This window comes from Scyliorhinus torazame, chromosome 2 (assembly GCF_047496885.1).
Source record: "Scyliorhinus torazame isolate Kashiwa2021f chromosome 2, sScyTor2.1, whole genome shotgun sequence".
NCBI lineage: Eukaryota > Metazoa > Chordata > Chondrichthyes > Carcharhiniformes > Scyliorhinidae > Scyliorhinus > Scyliorhinus torazame.
Genome location: NC_092708.1, coordinates 130,717,584 through 130,735,780, shown reverse-complemented (window position 1 = coordinate 130,735,780; position 18,197 = coordinate 130,717,584). Strand labels below are relative to the sequence as shown.

General features: G+C 57.0%; 1 protein-coding gene across 2 annotated transcripts in view; it reads left to right on the top strand.

The window, feature by feature from the left end:
- Positions 1–18,197, top strand: part of pde11a (phosphodiesterase 11a) — a 706,589-nt gene that overhangs the window by 342,843 nt on the left and 345,549 nt on the right. For both annotated transcript variants that reach the window (XM_072477086.1, XM_072477077.1), the window contains 2 exons: positions 10,957–11,097; positions 11,529–11,593. In XM_072477086.1, coding sequence (XP_072333187.1) covers positions 10,957–11,097; positions 11,529–11,593 — 206 coding nt within the window. The remainder of the gene's footprint in view (positions 1–10,956; positions 11,098–11,528; positions 11,594–18,197) is intronic.

The window sequence follows — 18,197 nt, the reverse complement described above, 5'->3', positions numbered from 1 at the left end:
AAAACTTGATGGCATGAGCAAGAATAATAGACCCAATTCTAACCAGGCCTAAGCTTATCTGTGCAGGAAATGTCCTTAACCCTTTCTCAAACGGAATTATGTGATCTGTAGGTCCCGTCTATATTGAGCAACCTCCATGCCTATAACTAGCCTTCTGCACAGCTGTTAGTTGCACTTATGCCAGTTGTTTTAGGTCTATCATTCTTGCTCATGTAACCAAGTTTCGCATATAGAACAGAATGCAACTAGTCCCTCGTGCTTGTCTGCACACACTCTTTCTCTATATTTTCAAACTAGCTAGTCCATCTGTGGATAAAATTTAATATCATTAAACATGAAGAAATCGCTGAGCAAACTCAGCAGAAAGCACTAATTTAATATTCTTTCACTATTTTCGCTGCGGGTTTGGTCCCTCGCTAAAATAGCCAGCGCAGTAAAGAAAATGCCTGTTAAGGAGGATTAAGATTTGATTATAGTGTTCCACAGCTAGGTAGTTATAAGCAATGGACTTCACTTCTCGGTCATACCTATGGATTAGTGTTACAAAGAAAGGAAAAGGTACATAATGGGATTGTATATCTGGGATAATTTACATCGACTCCTGATGTTGGTTCACATGCTGAAATGAAATTAATTTATAGCTGTAAGTTTTCCGTCCTTAAGGTTGGAGTACCTGTGTCCTGGATCAGTCTGCGATGCTGGACACAGACTCCTGCCCTTCTGGCAGCAGCCATGGCCTTCCCCGTGGTACTGCTGGGCACCAGACTGCCAACCTCTGATTGGCTGACAGGTCTCCGGGGGAGACCTCTGCTCCTGGGTCCTGATTCAAGAGGAAGAGACCGCCACTGGCTTTTTCACTACCTTATTGGTGTGTGGTTCAACAACTCTTCCTGAGAAGAAGCAGCGTGGGTCACTAAACAGCTCTTCCAGCTGGCAGGCAAGTCCCCAATGCTTCAACAAGATCCCGGCCCATTCCTTCCACCTTTAAAGTGGGAACAATTCATCATCTTCACGTTCATTGAGTTGTTAGCAAAGAGCTGTCAACAGGAGTCATATGAGAAATTAGATTGAGTTAGGGATTCACAAAATCTTCTTTGGGTGATTTTAGCAACACTCTATATCATAATCGGTGATCAAGCAGAGAATCCCTTCCGACGGCCAAATTGGGGCGACGCCGGTTTGACGCAGTTTTCGAGTTTCCGCCTCCTCTGAAATGACATCATCGCATCGCGCGTGGTCTGAATGGTCGGGAACCAAGTGTAGCGGCTGCAGGCTGTGTCCAGCGCCGCCACAGTTGGCCGGGAGCCGTTCTGCTGGCCGGGGGGGCTTCTGCAAGGGCTGAAGGGACTGGTGGGGGGTGGCCAGGGGTTGTCCTGAAGGGCCGTATTTGGTAGGTGAAGTCCTCACACGGTCGGTACCATTTTGTACGGCGCGACCACTGCAGGTCGTTGCCGTGGGCATGCGCAGCCACGGACCCGGTCATTCTCCGGCCGTTTTTGGCGCGGGAGCCGGGAGTTTTACCCGGCGCGGCTGCTAGACCCTCAATGGTCCCGGAATCGGTGAGGATTTGGCACCGATTTTGGTGTCGCTAAACGGCACAGTTCCCACGCCAACTTCAGCACATAGCCGCAGAAACAGAGAATCCAACCCAAGAAATTTCTCAGTTTTAGACGTTTTGGTATTGGAGAATTGTCGCATTGTTTTTATAAAATAAAAATAAGTGACCTGTTTCAAAAAGAACAAAAAATACTACTTAGAATTTATCATCAGTGTGAAAGAGAGGATGAAGCATTTGCAGCAGTCTTCAACCAGAAGTGCCAAGTGAATGATCTAACTAGGCATCCTTGAGAGGTCCCCATCATCACAAACGCCAGTCTTCAGCCAATTCAATTCACTCCATGTGATATAAAGAAATGGCTGAAGGCCCTGGATCCTGCAAAGGCTATGGCCATATCAATATTCCAGCAATAATACTGAAAACAATTGTGCTCCAGAACCTGCTGCACCCTTAGCCAAGCTATTCCAGTACAGCCACAACATTGCATCTACCCAGCAATGTGGAAAATTAGCCAGTTGTGTCCTGTACACAAAAAGCAGGACAAATTCAACCCGGCCAACTACCGCCCACCAGTCTACGCTCGGTCTCCATTTGTAAAGTTATGGGGGGATCATCAACAGTGCTATCAAACGATACTTGCTTAGCAATAACCTGCTCACTTATGCTCAGTTTAGGCTCTGCCAGGGTCAATCCTGGTCAGCTCCTGACCTCATTAAAGCCTTGGTTCAAACATGGACACAAGAGCTGAACTCCAGAGCTGAGGTGAGAGTGACATCAAGGCAGCATTTGATCGAGTATGGCACCAAAGAGCCCTAGCTAAACTGGAGTCAATGGGAATCGGGGGGAAACTTGCCACTGGTGGGAGTCATACCTAGGACAAAGGAAAATGGTTGTTGTTGTTGGAGGTCAATCATCTCAGTCCCAGGACATCACCTCACTAGTTCCTCTAGGAAATGTCCTAGGCCCAACCATCTTTAGTTACTTTATCGGTGACCTTCCTTCCATCATAAGTCAGAAGTGATAATGTTTGATGTTGATTGAACAATTTTCAGCACCATTCGCAACTCCTGAGATAATGAAGCAGTCCATGTCCAAATGCATCAAGACCTGGACTACATCCAGGTTTGGGCTGACAAGTGGTAAGTAACATTCGTGCCATTGTTCTTTGTTCACACAAGTGCCAGGCAATGACCACTTCTAACCTTTGCTCCTTGATATTCAATGGCATTGCTGATTCCCCCACTATCAACATCTAAGGCGGGGTGGGGGCAGTCTAGGGGATTACCATTGACCAGAAACTGAACTGGACCAGCCAGCTAAATGATGCTGCTACAAGGGCAGGTCAGAGGCAAGGATTCTGCAGCACATAATTCACCTCCGGACTCCGCATAGGCTGTCCAGCATCTTCAAGGCACTAGTTAGGAGTGTGATGGGATACTCTTGCCTGGTGAGTGCAGCTCCAACAACACTCAAAAAGCTCCACATCATCCAGGACAACTTAACTGACACCCATCCATTCCCTCCAACAGCAATGCACAGTGGTGAGTGTGTATCATCTACAAGATGCACTGCAGGCACTCATGAAGGGTCCTTAGACAGCACCGTCCTAAACCACAACCAATACTACCTAGAATGACTAGGGCAGCATCACCACCTGGAAGTTCCCCTCCAAGCCACACACCATCTTGACTTGGAAGCATATCACCCTTCCTTCATTGTCACTGGGTCAAAATCCTGGAATTCCCTTCCCAAGAGCACAGTGGGTGTACCTACACCACATGGACTGCAGCGGTCAAGGAGGTAGCTCACCACCACCTACTCAAGGGCAATTAGGGATGGGCAACATATGTTGGCATAGCCAGTGATGCCCAAACCTCAGGAATGATTTGTTTTAACTTGTACATTGCTTATCAGCAAACATCTGAGCAGAAAACGCCACTCAATAGTTTCAAATACAAAAACCAGTTAATGGCTTTAACAGATGGCTTTGACGATTGACGCGATAAGACAAAAGGGAATTAATAACAGCTGTTTGTGGCTTGAATATTGATCTAAACAATAGGGCAAATGAGGAGCTTTTATTTTCTAAGCTCTATTTTACTTTCAAATAGAATTAAGGACCAACAAAAAATGGAAAATAAAATTTATGAACTAACGGGGTGGGATTCTCCGACCCGCCGGGGGACGGCGTAAATCCCGCCCGGCCGCCCCGTGATATTCTCCGGCCCCCAAAAATCCCGTTGTCGTGAATCGCGTTGCGCGCCTCGGAGAATGTCGAGGACCGGCGCGACGCAACGGGCCCCGGGGGCGCCCCAATTCTCCGGGCCGGATGGGCCGAAGTCCCGCCGACGTGACCACGGGTCACGCCGGCATAAATCAAACCACCTATTTAGCGGCATCAACCAGTCGTGATGGTTGACGCCGGCCAGTGCGGAGGTAGGGCTCGGCGTGGGGCGGCTGCCGGAGAAGTGACGGCATGGCCGCAGGTGGTGGGGGGGAATCGCAGGAGCCGTTGGGAGTGTGCGTGCCGGGGGGGTGGAGAGAGGGGATGGGGGGGAGGGGCTGGGGGGAGGGGCTGGGGGGAGGGGCTGGGGGAAGGGGCTGGGGGAGGGGCAGTGGGGGAGGGACTAGGGGAGGGGAGGGTTGGAGAGGGTGCGTGATGGAGAGGGTGCGTGCCGGGGAGGAGAAGGGTGGGATAGGGAGGGTGTGTGCCGGGGAGGAGGGTGGGGGGGTTTGCGGAGGGTGCGTACTGGGGATGAGAGGGGGGGGGAGGTTGGGGAGGGTGCGTGCCGGGGAGGAGAGGGTGGGGGTTTGCGGAGGGTGCGTACCGTGGATGAGAGCGGGGGGGGTTGTTGGGGAGGGTGCGTGCCGGGGAGGAGGGGGGGGGTTGGGGAAGGTGCGTATTGGGGATGAGGGGGGGGGGGTTGGGAAGGATGCGTGCCGGGGGGGAGGTGGGAGGGGGGTTTGGGGAGGGTGCGTGCCGGAGAGGAGAGGGGGGGGGTTTGGGGAGGGTGCGTGCCGGGGTCGAGAGGGGGCGGGGCGTTTGCGGAGGGTGCGTGCCGGGGAGGACAGGGAGGGGGGTTGGGGGGGTTGCGTGCCGGGGAGGAGAGGGGGGGTTTTGGGGAGGGTGCGCGCCGGGGAGTAGAGGGGGGGTTTGGGGAAGGTGCGTGCCGGGGAGGAGAGGGGGGGGGGGATTTGGGGAGGGTGCGTGCCGGGGAGGAGAGGGGGGGCGTTTGGGGACGGTGCGTGCCGGGGCAGAGAGGGGTGTGGTTTGGGGTGGTGCGTTCCGGGGAGGAGAGGGGGGGGATTTGGGGAGTGTGCGTGCCGGGGAGGAGAGGGGAGGGGGTTTGGGGAAGGTGCGGAAGGTGCGTGCCGGGGAGGAGAGGGGGGTGGTTTGGGGACGGTGCGTGCCGGGGAGGGAAGGGGGGGGGGTTTTGGGGAGGCTGCGTGTCGGGGAGGAGAGGGGGGGGGTTTGGGGACGGTGCGTGCCGGGGAGGAGAGGGAGGGGGGGGTTTGGGGATGGTGCGTGCCGGGGAGGAGAGGGGGGGGCGTTTGGGCACGGTGCGTGCCGGGGAGGAGAGGGGGGGGGGGTTTGGGGATGGTGCGTGCCGGGGAGGAGAGGGGGGGAGGTATGGGGACGGTGCATGCTGGGGAAGGACGGGGGGTGTCGCCTAGCCATGTGCCAGCTGGCAGCAATCGCGACCATGCAGACCATGGCATCTGGCTGCGGGGTGGGGGGGGTGGGGTGTGTAAGGACAACGGTGACATGTCGTCTATCCCCCCACCCCCCACAGGCCGTTATGTTTGGTCACCACCCAGCGATGTTGGCCTCCGTGGCGGTAGCCGCACTTCTACATGTTGCCCTGGGGGAGCTGGAGCAGGAGCGTGCCAGGGAGGCAGCGGAGGCTGCCGCAGAGGAGCGTGCCGCAGGGAGGCAGATCACAGCCGCCCAGGCTGGAGGGCCGCCCGCACGACAGGGACGAGGAGGAGGAGGAGATGGTGGTGGTGGTGCCACGGCGACGGAGACGCCCGATGAGGCCCCATGTGTACCGGCCCCGCTCGTCGTACCAGGACATCATGCACCGGCCATGCAGGAGGAGACTCCGGATGAGCCGCGAAACCGTGGCACACATCTGCCACCTGATGGAACACCTGACACCACGTGAGGACACCCTCTCCCGTGGCCGTCAAGGTCAACATCCATGCCACGGGGTCATTCCAGGTGCCGAGTGGGGACCTGTCCGGCATCTCGCAGGCATCAGTGCACCCGTGCAGTGACAGACGCCCTGTATTCCATTGTGGACCGCTACATCCAGTTCCCTGTGCACCGGGCCAGCCAGGATGTCCGGGCAGCGGGCTTCGCTGCGGCGGCCAGGATGCCCATGGTCCAGGGGCGATCGATGGGATGCATGTCGCCGTGCGGCCACCTGCGGATAACAGGGCCGTGTTCACGAATAGGAAGAGGACCTATTCCATGAATGTGCAGGTGGTCTGCGACCACCGCATGATGATCCTGCACGTCTGTGCCCGGTACCCGGGCAGTGTACACGACTCATTCGCATTGGCGCAATCTTTCATCCCCACCATGTTCGAGGGACGCCGCCCCCGGCTGAGGGGCTGGTTGCTGGGCGACAGAGGTGACCCGTTGCGGTCGTGGCTGATGACGCCTATACGGAGGCCACAGACTGACGCAGAGAACCGCTACAACGATGCCCATGCAGCGACCAGAGGTGTGATAGAGGTGCTCTGGGCTGCTAAAGATGCGCTTCAGGTGCCTAGACCACTCTGGAGGGGCCCTCCAGTACCCGTCAGATAGGGTCGGCCGCATGATTGTGGTCTGCTGCGTCCTGCACAACATAGCCCAGCAGAGGGGGCGATGTGCTGCAGGCAGAGGAAGGGGAAGGGGAGGAACAACAAGACGAGGCGCATACCTCCCCAGATGAGGAGGATGGGGCAATGGTCAGGACTGACAGGCTGGACATGGACGGTAGGCTGCCCACCGTTGCCGGCTGGGCCAGCGGGCACGGGACAGGCTAATAGCCGCCCGGTTCAGGACTAAGGGGGCGTGGGAATCGCCGAGTATGGGCACAGATTGCACATCACGGCACCAGCCTGCCACCCTCACCCCACCCACCCAACACCAACCACCCTCACCCCGCCCACCCAACACCAATAACCCATACCGCACCCGCATGCACACCACCCCTCCATTGCACATCCACCTGCGGCACAACAGGCCGGGCTCACACAGTCGCCAGTGGAAGCGTGTCTATTGTAGGCTATGGAGGATGATGACAATCCACCTGTGATAAGCTCTGGGCTCTACATCGTTGGACAATGTCTGACCCATGGCCACAGTACCACCCTCCATCCGGACCGTCCCTGCATGCGGCCGTGACACTGCAGCGCACGGTCCCGTCGTCTGCCCGGGGGGATGGCAAGGGCGACTCGGGGGATGGAGGAGCACACTCACCTGAGGCCGACGTTCTATCACCCCTCACACACCCACTGCGCTCACCTCACACCACACCCCCGCACGCATCGGACAGAGCACAAAGGCAGCTTCTGTAGGTGTGAAAGTGATTTTAATAACAGTAACACGTGTCCTAGCCCCAGAACTAATCTGTGCCCTGCACCCGTGCCAACTTACTCAGTGTCTAATTGTTTGGCCTTATGGGCCCTTTGACTACGCCAAGGTGGTTCCCCAGATGGTACAGCAGAACTGGAGGTGGACTCCTGCGATTCCTACCCTGTGACTAGGGACCCCTTTGGCGGCCGTTTCCTAGGGAGGCCCGTCCTAGGTGGGCCAGGCTGCGGCTCGGGCAATTAGGATGGCGAGCTGCCAGCCTGTCCTGCCCATTGCCCAGCAGATGCACCTGGAATGAAAGGGGGTGGGGGGGGGAGTCTGAGGTGTCGCGGTGTTCCGGGACTTCCCCTACAGGGGGACCCGGAACGGGCCCCAGCACCTCCTCCTCCCTCGGGGTGCCCGATGGCCCCCGGGCCTCTACATGGGATGGGGATGCGAACGGACCGAGCATCCGGCGCCCCCCCCGACACCTGGTGCTGCCAGTCCTGGAGGCCCGCCCTGGTATCAACAAGGCTCTGCAAGTTTGCAGCCATGGAGCTCAGGGAGTTGGCCATCCCTGTCTGTGTCTGGGCGACACCGGCCAGCACCTGGGCAATGGCGACGATGCCCTCAGCAATGGCCTGCAGAGACTGGGCCATTGCCTGCTGAGACTGGGCTACGGCGTTGAGCGCCTCTGTGATCTGCTGCTGGCTCTGGCTCATGGCTGCCTATGAGAGGGCAGCCATGTCCTGGGCCACGAAAGCCCCACACCTTGCATACTGCGACCCTGTGGTGAATGGAACTATTGTTAATTCACCAGTGCACTGTGACATCATGGGCGGGATTCTCCGCAATCGGCGCGATGTCCGCCGACCGGCGTCAAAAACGGCGTGAATCAGTCCGGCATCGCGCCGCCCCAAAGGTGCGGAATTCTCCGCATCTTGAGGGGCCGAGCCCTCACCTTGAGGGGCTAGGCCCGCGCCGGACTGATTTTTGCCCCGCCAGCTGGCGGGAAAGGCCTTTGGTGCCCCGCAAGCTGGCGCGGAAATGACTTTGCCGGGCGGCGCATGTGCGGGAGCGTCAGCGGCTGCTCACGGCATCCCCGCGCATGCGCAGTGGAGGGGGTCTCTTCCGCCTCCGCCATAGTGGAGACAATAGCGAAGGCGGAAGGAAAAGAGTGCCCCCACGGCACAGGCCCGCCCGCGGATCGGTGGGCCCCGATCGCAGGCCAGGCCACCGTGGGGGCACCCCCCGGGGCCAGATCGCCCCGCACCCCCCCCCCAGGACCCCGGAGCCTGCCCGCGCCGCCTTGTCCCGCCGGTAAGAGAGGTGGTTTGATTCTCGCCTGCGGGACAGACATTCCAGCAGCGGGACTTCGGCCCATCGCGGGCCGGAGAATCTCCGGGGGGGCACCTCCAACCGGTGCGGCGCGATTCCCACCCCCGCCGAATATCCGGTGCCGGAGAATTCGGCAACCGGCGGGGGCGGGATTCACGCCAGCCCCCGGCGATTCTCCGACCTGGCGGGGGGGTCGGAGAATCCCACCCCATGTTACCGCTGTATCGTGTTACGTTATGTGTTTAACCCTGTGGGCTCCACCTATGGGCCATTGTACAGCTTCACCCACAGGGGGATATGTCGGGGCATGTACGCGTTCGAGTGGTGCGAGGGCCACGCGAACTGTAGGGGCTCGCCCATGGCTCCACCCCTTACAGGAAGTATAAAGGCAGCTGACCTGCGGGGCCGCATTCATTGTTGTACCGGTCACAGGCAGGCTCAGTTGTAAGCTGATTAAAACCACGGTTTACATCTCAATGTGTCTCTCAGTGAATTGATGGTCGCATCAGACCCATGTCTGACACCGTCGCACCCATTGCATCCACCGCGGATGCCACCCGTGCGGTGTCAGCCTGGGTGGCACGCATGACCGGCACCACTCCCTGCTCCTGCACACGGGTGGACACCTCCACCTTCGTCTGCAGCTGCCGCAAGCGGCCGTCACCCCCTTCGATCGTCCCTTGGTCCGTGCCTGCATCGGGTCTATGGGTGGGTGTGGTAACTCCAGGAACCCGGGACCCGTCTGGGCCGCAGATGGTTGCCTGCACCGGGCTGCCCTCCGCCCGCCCGGCCCCTCGGCTCCTCCTGCCTCCACCTGCTGTACCGGGACGGCTGTGTTATGCGCACCAGTTAATGTCCAAGATGCCTCATCGCTAAAGTGCCCAACGGAGGTGAGTGTCTCTGCGATGGTGGAGGGTGTAGGAGATAGCAGTGGAGTAATGGCGTGCTCCTCATCCGACCCGAAGTCCGGGGTCCCCTGGAGTGGTGATTCCTGTCCATCCGTCCCCTGTATGTGGGTGTCGTGTGCGTAAGTGTCCTGGGCGTCAGTATCCTGCGTGTTAGGGTCCTGTGCATCGGTGTCCTGTGCGTCGGTGTCCTGTGCATCAGTGTCCTGTGTGTTAGGGTCCTGTGTGTTAGGGTCCTGTGTGTTAGGGTCCTGTGTGTCAGTGTCCTGTGTGTCGGTGTCCTGTGTGTCGGTGTCCTGTGTGTCGGTGTCCTGTGTGTCAGTGTCCTGTGTGTCGGTGTCCTGTGTGTCAGTGTCCTGTGTGTTAGGGTCCTGTGTGTTAGGGTCCTGTGTGTTAGGGTCCTGTGTGTCAGTGTCCTGGGTGTCGGTGTCCTGTGTGTCGGTGTCCTGTGCGTCAGTGTCCTGTGTGTCGGTGTCCTGTGTGTCAGTGTCCTGTGTGTCGGTGTCCTGTGTGTCGGTGTCCTGTGTGTCAGTGTCCTGTGTGTCGGTGTCCTGTGTGTCGGTGTCCTGTGCGTCAGTGTCCTGGGTCGGCTGCGACGGGGGCCTGGTGCTGTGGCTGCCCTCCTCATCGCTGGGTGTGGCTCGCTGGCGTCGCCGCACTCGCACTAGATGTGGGCGGAGTCCGCCTGGTGCTCCGAGACTGTCCCTGGCTCGTGGCCGCCCTGAAACGTCCTGGGGGCGGCATCCGCCTGTTGCTCCGGGTCTGTCCCCCCTTCCCCCATATCCCACCCATATCCCCCCTTCCCCCATATCCCCCTATCCCCCCTTCCCCATACCCCTTCCCCCATATCCCCTTCCCCATATCCCCCCATACCCCATAGCCCCCCAAATGCAATCTTGAGGGATATGGGGGAAGGGGGGATATGGGGGAAGGGGGGATTTGGGGGAAGGGGGATATGGGGGAAGGGAGGATATGGGGGAAGGGGGGATATGGGGGAAGGGGGGATATGGGGGAAGGGGGGATATGGGGGAGGGGGGATATGGGGAAAGGGGGATATGGGGAAAGGGGGATATGGGGGAGGGGGGATATGGGGAAGGGGATATGGGGGAAGAGGGTTAATGGGGATATGGGGGTAGGGGATATGAGGGAAGGTGGGATGGGGAAGGGGGATATGGGGGTTACGGGGGAAGGGGGGATATGGGGGAAGATGGGATATGGGGAGGAGGGGAAGGGGGATATGGGGGAAGGGGGGATATGGGGAAAGGGGCAGGCAGTCGGGGGTCTCACTTGGCGCTGCGCGCGGACGGCCATTTTGCCGGGTCTCCGGGAGGGGGGGGGGGTGTCTTTTGTGCAGTGACGGTGCACGTGTCCGTGATGGGTGACGCCATCGCAAATTTCCGGCGCTGGTTTCGGGCCATCACGCCGATTCATGGAGAATCCCGCCCCCGGTCTCTACGGTCAGATGTACATATGAAGCATGTCTTTTTTCCTGTTATTTTTCAGTTCCTAGCATTTTTCATTTCTCATATAGCCATTGAATTAGGTACTCTGATACTAATGTGCTATTTTATCCCTATTGTCATGAATAGGCTCTGCTGGAAGTAGTCAATGATTTGTTTGAAGAGCAAACAGATTTGGAAAAGATTGTGAGGAAAATAATGCACCGTGCACAGACACTGCTCAAGTGCGAACGCTGTTCTGTATTGCTCCTTGAAGACATTGAGTCACCGGTAAGTTGGCTCCAAAAGGCACAAAGTAGGACCTAATAAAAATAGAAGTGAGAAACAAAATACTTTTAAATTGTCAGAAAGCCTTTTTGGAGCTAAAACTTTTGTAAGCAATGGAAGAAGCTGAACCCAAGGATGTTTAATCATCCGTTCATTTGTATTGTAAGAGGTATATCTTTTTTTAAATGTTCATTCCTTCCATATGATTTTTCCAATATAATGGACTAATAACTAATGCTAGAAGTGTTATTAGTATGAAAGACCACAGTTAGCAACTGTGGCCATGATAAATTGCCCCTTAATTGGAATTTTTTAAAAAACTCCATCTCTCAGAGGCAGAATGACATTTTAACCGAATGATCTATCTGATTGGAATTAAGACATTTTTCTGCTGCACATTATGGCTCACTTTTTCTCTCAATATTTTGTGGCAGGTGGTAAAGTTTACAAAATCTTTTGAGCTCCTGTCTCCCAAATGCAGCGCAGATGCTGAAAGCAGGTAAGGTCCATGTTATACTTAATAAGAATACGGTGGTGTCTAAAGATTCCTGATTGTGGCAAATAGCAGTACCCTTGTTTGTTGTCCATACAAATTGAACAATTGTGGACCCTGCTGGTGTGAACTTAGGAAATTAAGAGAATGAAAGATACAAATTCAGCGCAAATCTTGAACTTAAACAGATATTTCATTGTTGCATCATTAGCTACAGAGAAAAGTTGAACATAAATGTGGTCTAAATTACAAGATTGCATCACATTTTTGAAAACACTATTTATATATATATGCATTATTGGCTTTAATAGGTTTTCAGGTCTGTTGCTGTATGTTAATAAATCACTTTCTGATGAGTTTTGATTTTAACACCAGCTGGAATTGAATATAATGGAGATTGAGGGATATTAGCGTAAGCCCCAGATGATTTCAACTCCCAATCCTCATTCTAATATGTTTGATAGGTTGTTCCGCACCCCCCAAATCCAATCAAGGAACAAAAGATTAATTCCTTCTCACTCCATCATTTTGGAAGGCTGCCCAAGCCTATTTAAAGCTAGTGTTGACGCCAACGCAGAATTCATGGACTTTCACGACAGCAAAACTGGCATAGCACCTGGACCGATTCAGTGACTGTAAAGGGGCTAGCTCTGGGGCCACGTGGAACACAATCGATTCTAATGGGAAACGGTATGGGATTTGCTGGTTCCACGATTGACACTCAGGAGGCTGACAAGCTGCAGCCGCACATACACACTTCACTCTCCACACACACCATCCCGGCCAACAAGATGGCGGCAAGGAGAGCAGATCCACGCTTCACCGACGCCGAGTTGGAAGTCCTCCTGGACACGGTGCAGGAGAGGCGGTTCACCCTGTAACACGACCCGGGAAGAAGACTGTCAGCCGCCAACATTCATCGTGCCTGGGCGCAAGTGGCAGAGGCGGTCAGTGCCGTGGACAACGTAGTCCGGACCGACCAGCAGTGCAGAAAAAAACTGAACGACCTCCTCAGGGTGGCCAGGGTGGGTCGGCAGCACTGTGCCCCTGGCTATAACCCCCATCCCACACACCCGTAACCCTACCCCCTCAGCCCGGAGGGCGGCCAAACCTCCATCCCTACCCTACATGCCAGCACCCATACTGGCCGCCATTGCCGCGTGCCCTGGCCACTGAGGCCACCAGCTATCCACCCCTTGGGCTGCATGAGTCGGACTGTCTAACACTTTTGTTTTCCGGCCCCCCTCCCCCCAAGGGAGAAGGCGGCGCATAACCGCCGAGAGTGGGAGAAGACAGGAGGGGGACCCCTGGACCTGCGGCCACTCACCATAGAGGGCCCTAGACGTGGTCAGCGGCTGGAGGAAAGGGAGGTCGCTGATGTGGAGCTCGGCTGAAGGCGAGGAAGTGAGACCTCGCTTAGTTGCGGTGCCCGTAACCCGTGTATCAACCCCCACCAACATCACCCTCACCCCCACACCACCCTCACCCCCACATCACCCTCAGCCCAACACCACCCTCACCCCCACGTCACCCTCAGCCCATCACTACCCTCATCCCCACGTCACCCTCACCCCAACACTACCCTCATCCCCACATCATCCTCACCCCAACACCACCCTCACCCCCACGTCACCCTCACCCCAACACTACCCTCATCCCCACATCACCCTCATCCCCACATCACCCTCACCCCCACGTCACCCTCACCCCAACGCTACCGTCACCCCCACATCATCCTCACCCCAACACTACCCTCACCCCCACGTCACCCTCACCCCAACACTACCCTCACCCCCACGTCACCCTCACCCCAACACTACCCTCACCCCCACATCACCCTCACCCCAACACCACTCTCATCCCCACATCACCCTCATCCCAACACCACTCTCATGCCCACATCACCCTCATCCCAACACCACCCTCACCCCCACGTCACCCTCACCCCCACGTCACCCTCACCCCAACGCTACCGTCACCCCCACATCATCCTCACCCCAACACCACCCTTACCCCCACGTCACCCTCACCCCAACACTACCCTCACCCCCACGTCACCCTCACCCCAACACTACCCTCACCCCCACGTCACCCTCACCCCAACACTACCCTCACCCCCACATCACCCTCACCCCAACACCACTCTCATCCCCACATCACCCTCATCCCAACACCACTCTCATCCCCACATCACCCTCATCCCAACACCACCCTCACCCCCACGTCACCCTCACCCCCACGTCACCCTCACCCCAACGCTACCGTCACCCCCACATCATCCTCACCCCAACACCACCCTTACCCCCACGTCACCCTCACCCCAACACTACCCTCACCCCAACACTACCCTCACCCCCACATCGCCCTCACCCCAATACCACCCTCACCCCCACGTCACCCTCACCCCAACGCTACCGTCACCCCCACATCACCCTCACCCCAACACCACCTTCTCCCCACACCACTCTCAACCCCACACCACCTCACCCTACACCACCCCCACACCACCACCCCACCCCTCCTCGCCCGCGGTCTGAACATGCATCTTGTCTTGTGTCTTACAGGCATCGCCCGCCCCCAGCCAGTGCCATAGCCGGAGCACCCCCGTGAGCCGAGCAGTGACTGGGAGAGTAGCTCGGACACCAGCCCTCTGCCCGAGACATAGAGCTCGGGTCGGAGGATGACAGTGGTTTTCTATCACAGCTGTCTTCAACACCCTCCACCATCCGGGAGACACTCACCTCGGTTGGACATGTTAGTGAATGGGCTCCTGGGACACTATCTGGTGCTCACCATCCAGCAGCTCCGGTCCAGCAGGTGGAGGTAGCAACACCTGAGGGGGCGGTCAATCGCAGGGCAGGCCGGCCCGAGGAACTAGCTGCTGTTCAGACAGGTCTAGAGCTTCTGGAACAGACAGTTCCATCTATGGTGGAGATGCAGTTGCAAAGACAGTATCTATTTGCGGGGTTGTCGGCGAGCATCCAGGACCCGCAGGTGCAGGGGCAAGAGGTGGTGCCGACAATGCGTGCCACCCAGGCATGGGTGGCGTCCGCGGTGGAGGCTTTGGGGCTGACAGTCGTGGCTATGGATCAGCATGTCCAACGCCTGGGACATTCTGTGCAGATGCTTGCGAGGCCCAGGACAGGGTTGCCCTCTCACAGGCGACCATGCCCCAGAGCCTCCTGGACATTGCAGCGGTGCTCCTGAGCGTGGCCCATCACAGCGGGCCATGGCTGGGAATGTCGGTGGCATTGCCCAGGCACAGGCCAATGTGGCACAGTCGCAGAGGAAGGTGGCCCAGTCCTAGAGGGAGATGGCGCAGTCACTGGCTGATGTAACACAAACCCAGAAGGTGGTGGTACAGTCAATGTCTAATGTGGTGCAGACCCAGATGGAGATGGCCCACTCCCTGTGCTCCATAGCAGTAAGCATGCGGACCCTGGTCGAGATCAGTGCGGACCTCCAGGACTGGCAGTGCTAGGTGGTGGGAGAGCCTCAGGGGATAGCTCCACTCGCACCCCTGTCTCATGGAGTAGCCTGGGCCATCGGGCACCCCGGGGGAGGAGTAGGTGATGAGGACCGTGCCGGTGACTCCCGCAGGGGAGGTGCCGGAACACAGCAGCACTTCGGCCTTCCCCCCCCTTTTCCCTGGTGCATCTGGTGGGCAGCGGGCAGAATGGGGCGGCAACACGCCACCCAGGACACCCGAGTAGCAGCCGAGCCCATCCTGGTCCGGTCACCCCGGAGGACGCGCGCCAACCAGGACCCAGGTCTCAGGGCAGGAATCACAGCAGGCCACCTCCATTACTGTTGTACCATCTGGGGAACCACCAAGGCGCAGTGATAGGGGACCGTAAGGCCAGAAAGTTCAGCACTAGCTAAGTTGGTACGGGTGCAGAGCACATTTTAGTTATAGGGGCTAGGGCACAAATTTGTATATATCCGTTCACATTAAATACCTGTTACCACCGTTACAAACTGCCTCGGTGCTCTGCCTGATGGGTGTGAGGGGTGGGCTGGTCTGGGCTGGCCGGGGGGGCAGGGGAGGAATGGGCGGACTTTGGGGAGGGAATGGGACCTGTGCACCGAGGTCTGTCAGATCCTGGACTGGTCCCCACTCGGCACCTGGAAGGACCCCATTCCGTAAACGTTCAGGGCGACAGTCACCATGATGGCCACGGGGAGCAGGTGTCCTTCCCCCATACCCCCATGGTGTCATGTGTGCCATCATCTATGAGATATGTCTCACTGTCTCCCTGCTCAGCCAGAGTCTTCGACACCATGCCTGGACCGGCAAGTTCTCAAATGAAAGGCGCTGCTGGTACATATGAGACTTCTTGCGGCACCTCCTTCCCACCTCCTCCTCGGCCTGTTGGGCGTCTCGCTCTCCAACCTGTGCGGCTGCTACCTGTCCTCTGCGTCATGCTCCGCTGCTGCCCGCTCTGCTGCTGCAGCTTCCTCGTCCTCCTCGAGCTCGTACAGTCGCAGGGAATCCTCCAGAGACTAGCAGGAAGGCCACTATTGCTGGTTGAATTCCAATATCCATCATCTGCAGGGGGCGAAAGGCCGACATGTTAGCGGGTGCGTACCCCTTTACCCAACCAGGTCCAACGGTCTCATGGTGGCCCCTGTTTGCACCGCGGATTCTGCCCCCGAATGTCACTCCCATCACCGCACCCCTGGCCCCGTTGGTGGCCGGCACCATGAGGGCCTCTGGCTCTGGCGCCCGTCCCTGATGCCAGGGGTACTGTCGGCTGGCACGGCCCTTGCCAGGTGTATGCACCTCGACCCCCATAAGGACTACTATGTGTGTTGCCCTCGGTGGGCCACCAGCAGGTGGTGGAGGGTGGGGTGCGGGGGTCAGGGGTTGGGGGCACTCATACGGCCAGTGTCGCTCTGCAGAACCAGGGTCCAAGGTGGTGCGCAGCAAAATGGCCACAGTAATGACGGCCTGGGACTGGACACCATCCCATGTCCTTGGGAGGTCACCCTGGCCACTCGGCCCATTCCCGCGCTACCCCCCCTTCCCCGGCCCTGGTAAGGGCCCCCCCACCCAAGCCACCCCGTCCAGTGTCCCGCCCGGCAGCCCGCATTCGCTCCTCTCTGTGTCCTACCTCCTCTCTCTCGCTTTCATCAGCCACCACAACGGGTTCATGATTTTTAAAAACACAAGTGAACTGCGCCGTTGGGAACTTGGCCCATCGGAGGAGGAAAATCGCGGAGGCCCCGGAGAATAGCGGGTCGGGCCCACTAATGATATGCAAACAGTGTTTACTGTACGTGCGTTCAAATACGCATTGACGCCGCTGTCGAGGTGACGGAGAATCGCGATTTGGTGACAAATCGGCGCCCACCGTGATTTTGGCAGAACCTGTTCTCCGCCCAATCGGGCGTCGGCAAACAGAGAATCCCGTGATGTATCCTTTAAATTGAGGTTGCATTTCCTTCTGCTTGTTTAAATTGGAACAATCTGCTGATCAGTTTACTACCAGCTCCTTCCTACCTAAAGAAGAGGAGGAAAAGGGAGTTCATGCTGCTGGATTTTCAAATCAGCGTTGTCATGATATTCAAACACACACATCATGATAGACACACCAACAGACAAATCAGAACACACACCACCACAACCAATCACAGAAAGATATAAAAGCACAAACACGACACCTGGTGGTCAGTATTAGCTGGAGAGGAGGACCAGGACAGACCTGCTACACGAAACACTCATGGAGACAGCACGTGCAGAGTATCCAGAACGAACTGTATTATAAGAGTTAAAATAAAATAGAGTTGTACCACATACAACTGTGTTGGCTCATCTGTGCACCAGAGCACCCAACACCACATGGTACAGGAGTGGATCGATACCTGCCGGCATACCTCAGTGTACACAGACAACCAGCAGTGCCCAGGCAAAATGATAGAGCTCCCGGTTCCGCAGCCGCTCCAGTGCTACGGCGATCTCCGCAAAAATCGGCGGCGATTCCGGCAAGTGTTCGAATTGTTCCTGGTGGCAGCTGAACTCCAAGACCTGGATGATAGCGAAAAAATTGAATTTCTCCTCACCATCGCCGGTGCAAGGGCAAGAGAAATATTCACAAGGTTCAGGTTCTTCAGGAGGCAGCAAAGGTACGATTACCAGGCAGTCCTGGACAAATTCTCCAAATACTGTGAAGAAAACGCAATCCAATCGGCAAGTAAAGGTAAGAAAAGCGGCAGTACTCACCTCGTGGCTGGGATCCCGGAGCCCGAATTCCCAGAGGCCGAAATCCCGGGCCTGAGAGAGGGCTGGGTCGAGGTCGGCGGCCACCTTGCTAAAAGTATCATGCTAGCACAGTTGCGCGAGCAGTGCGCAGAACCGGAAGTATCGTTTGCGCATGCGCGAGATGCTGCGCATGTGCAGTCAAGAAAACGGCCATCGGTAAAGGAACAGCGATCTGAGCATGCGCAGTCGCTTCCTACGTGCTACATACCGAGCGTCAGGATGTCAGAGGCCCCAGACCGCACCAATTTAAAGGGGAAACTTCCCAAATCCAATTTAAAAGGGAAACGTCCCAAATCAAAAAAACAAAAATCTGTTAAAGCTGTAAAACAACCTTCCCTCACCTGGAAT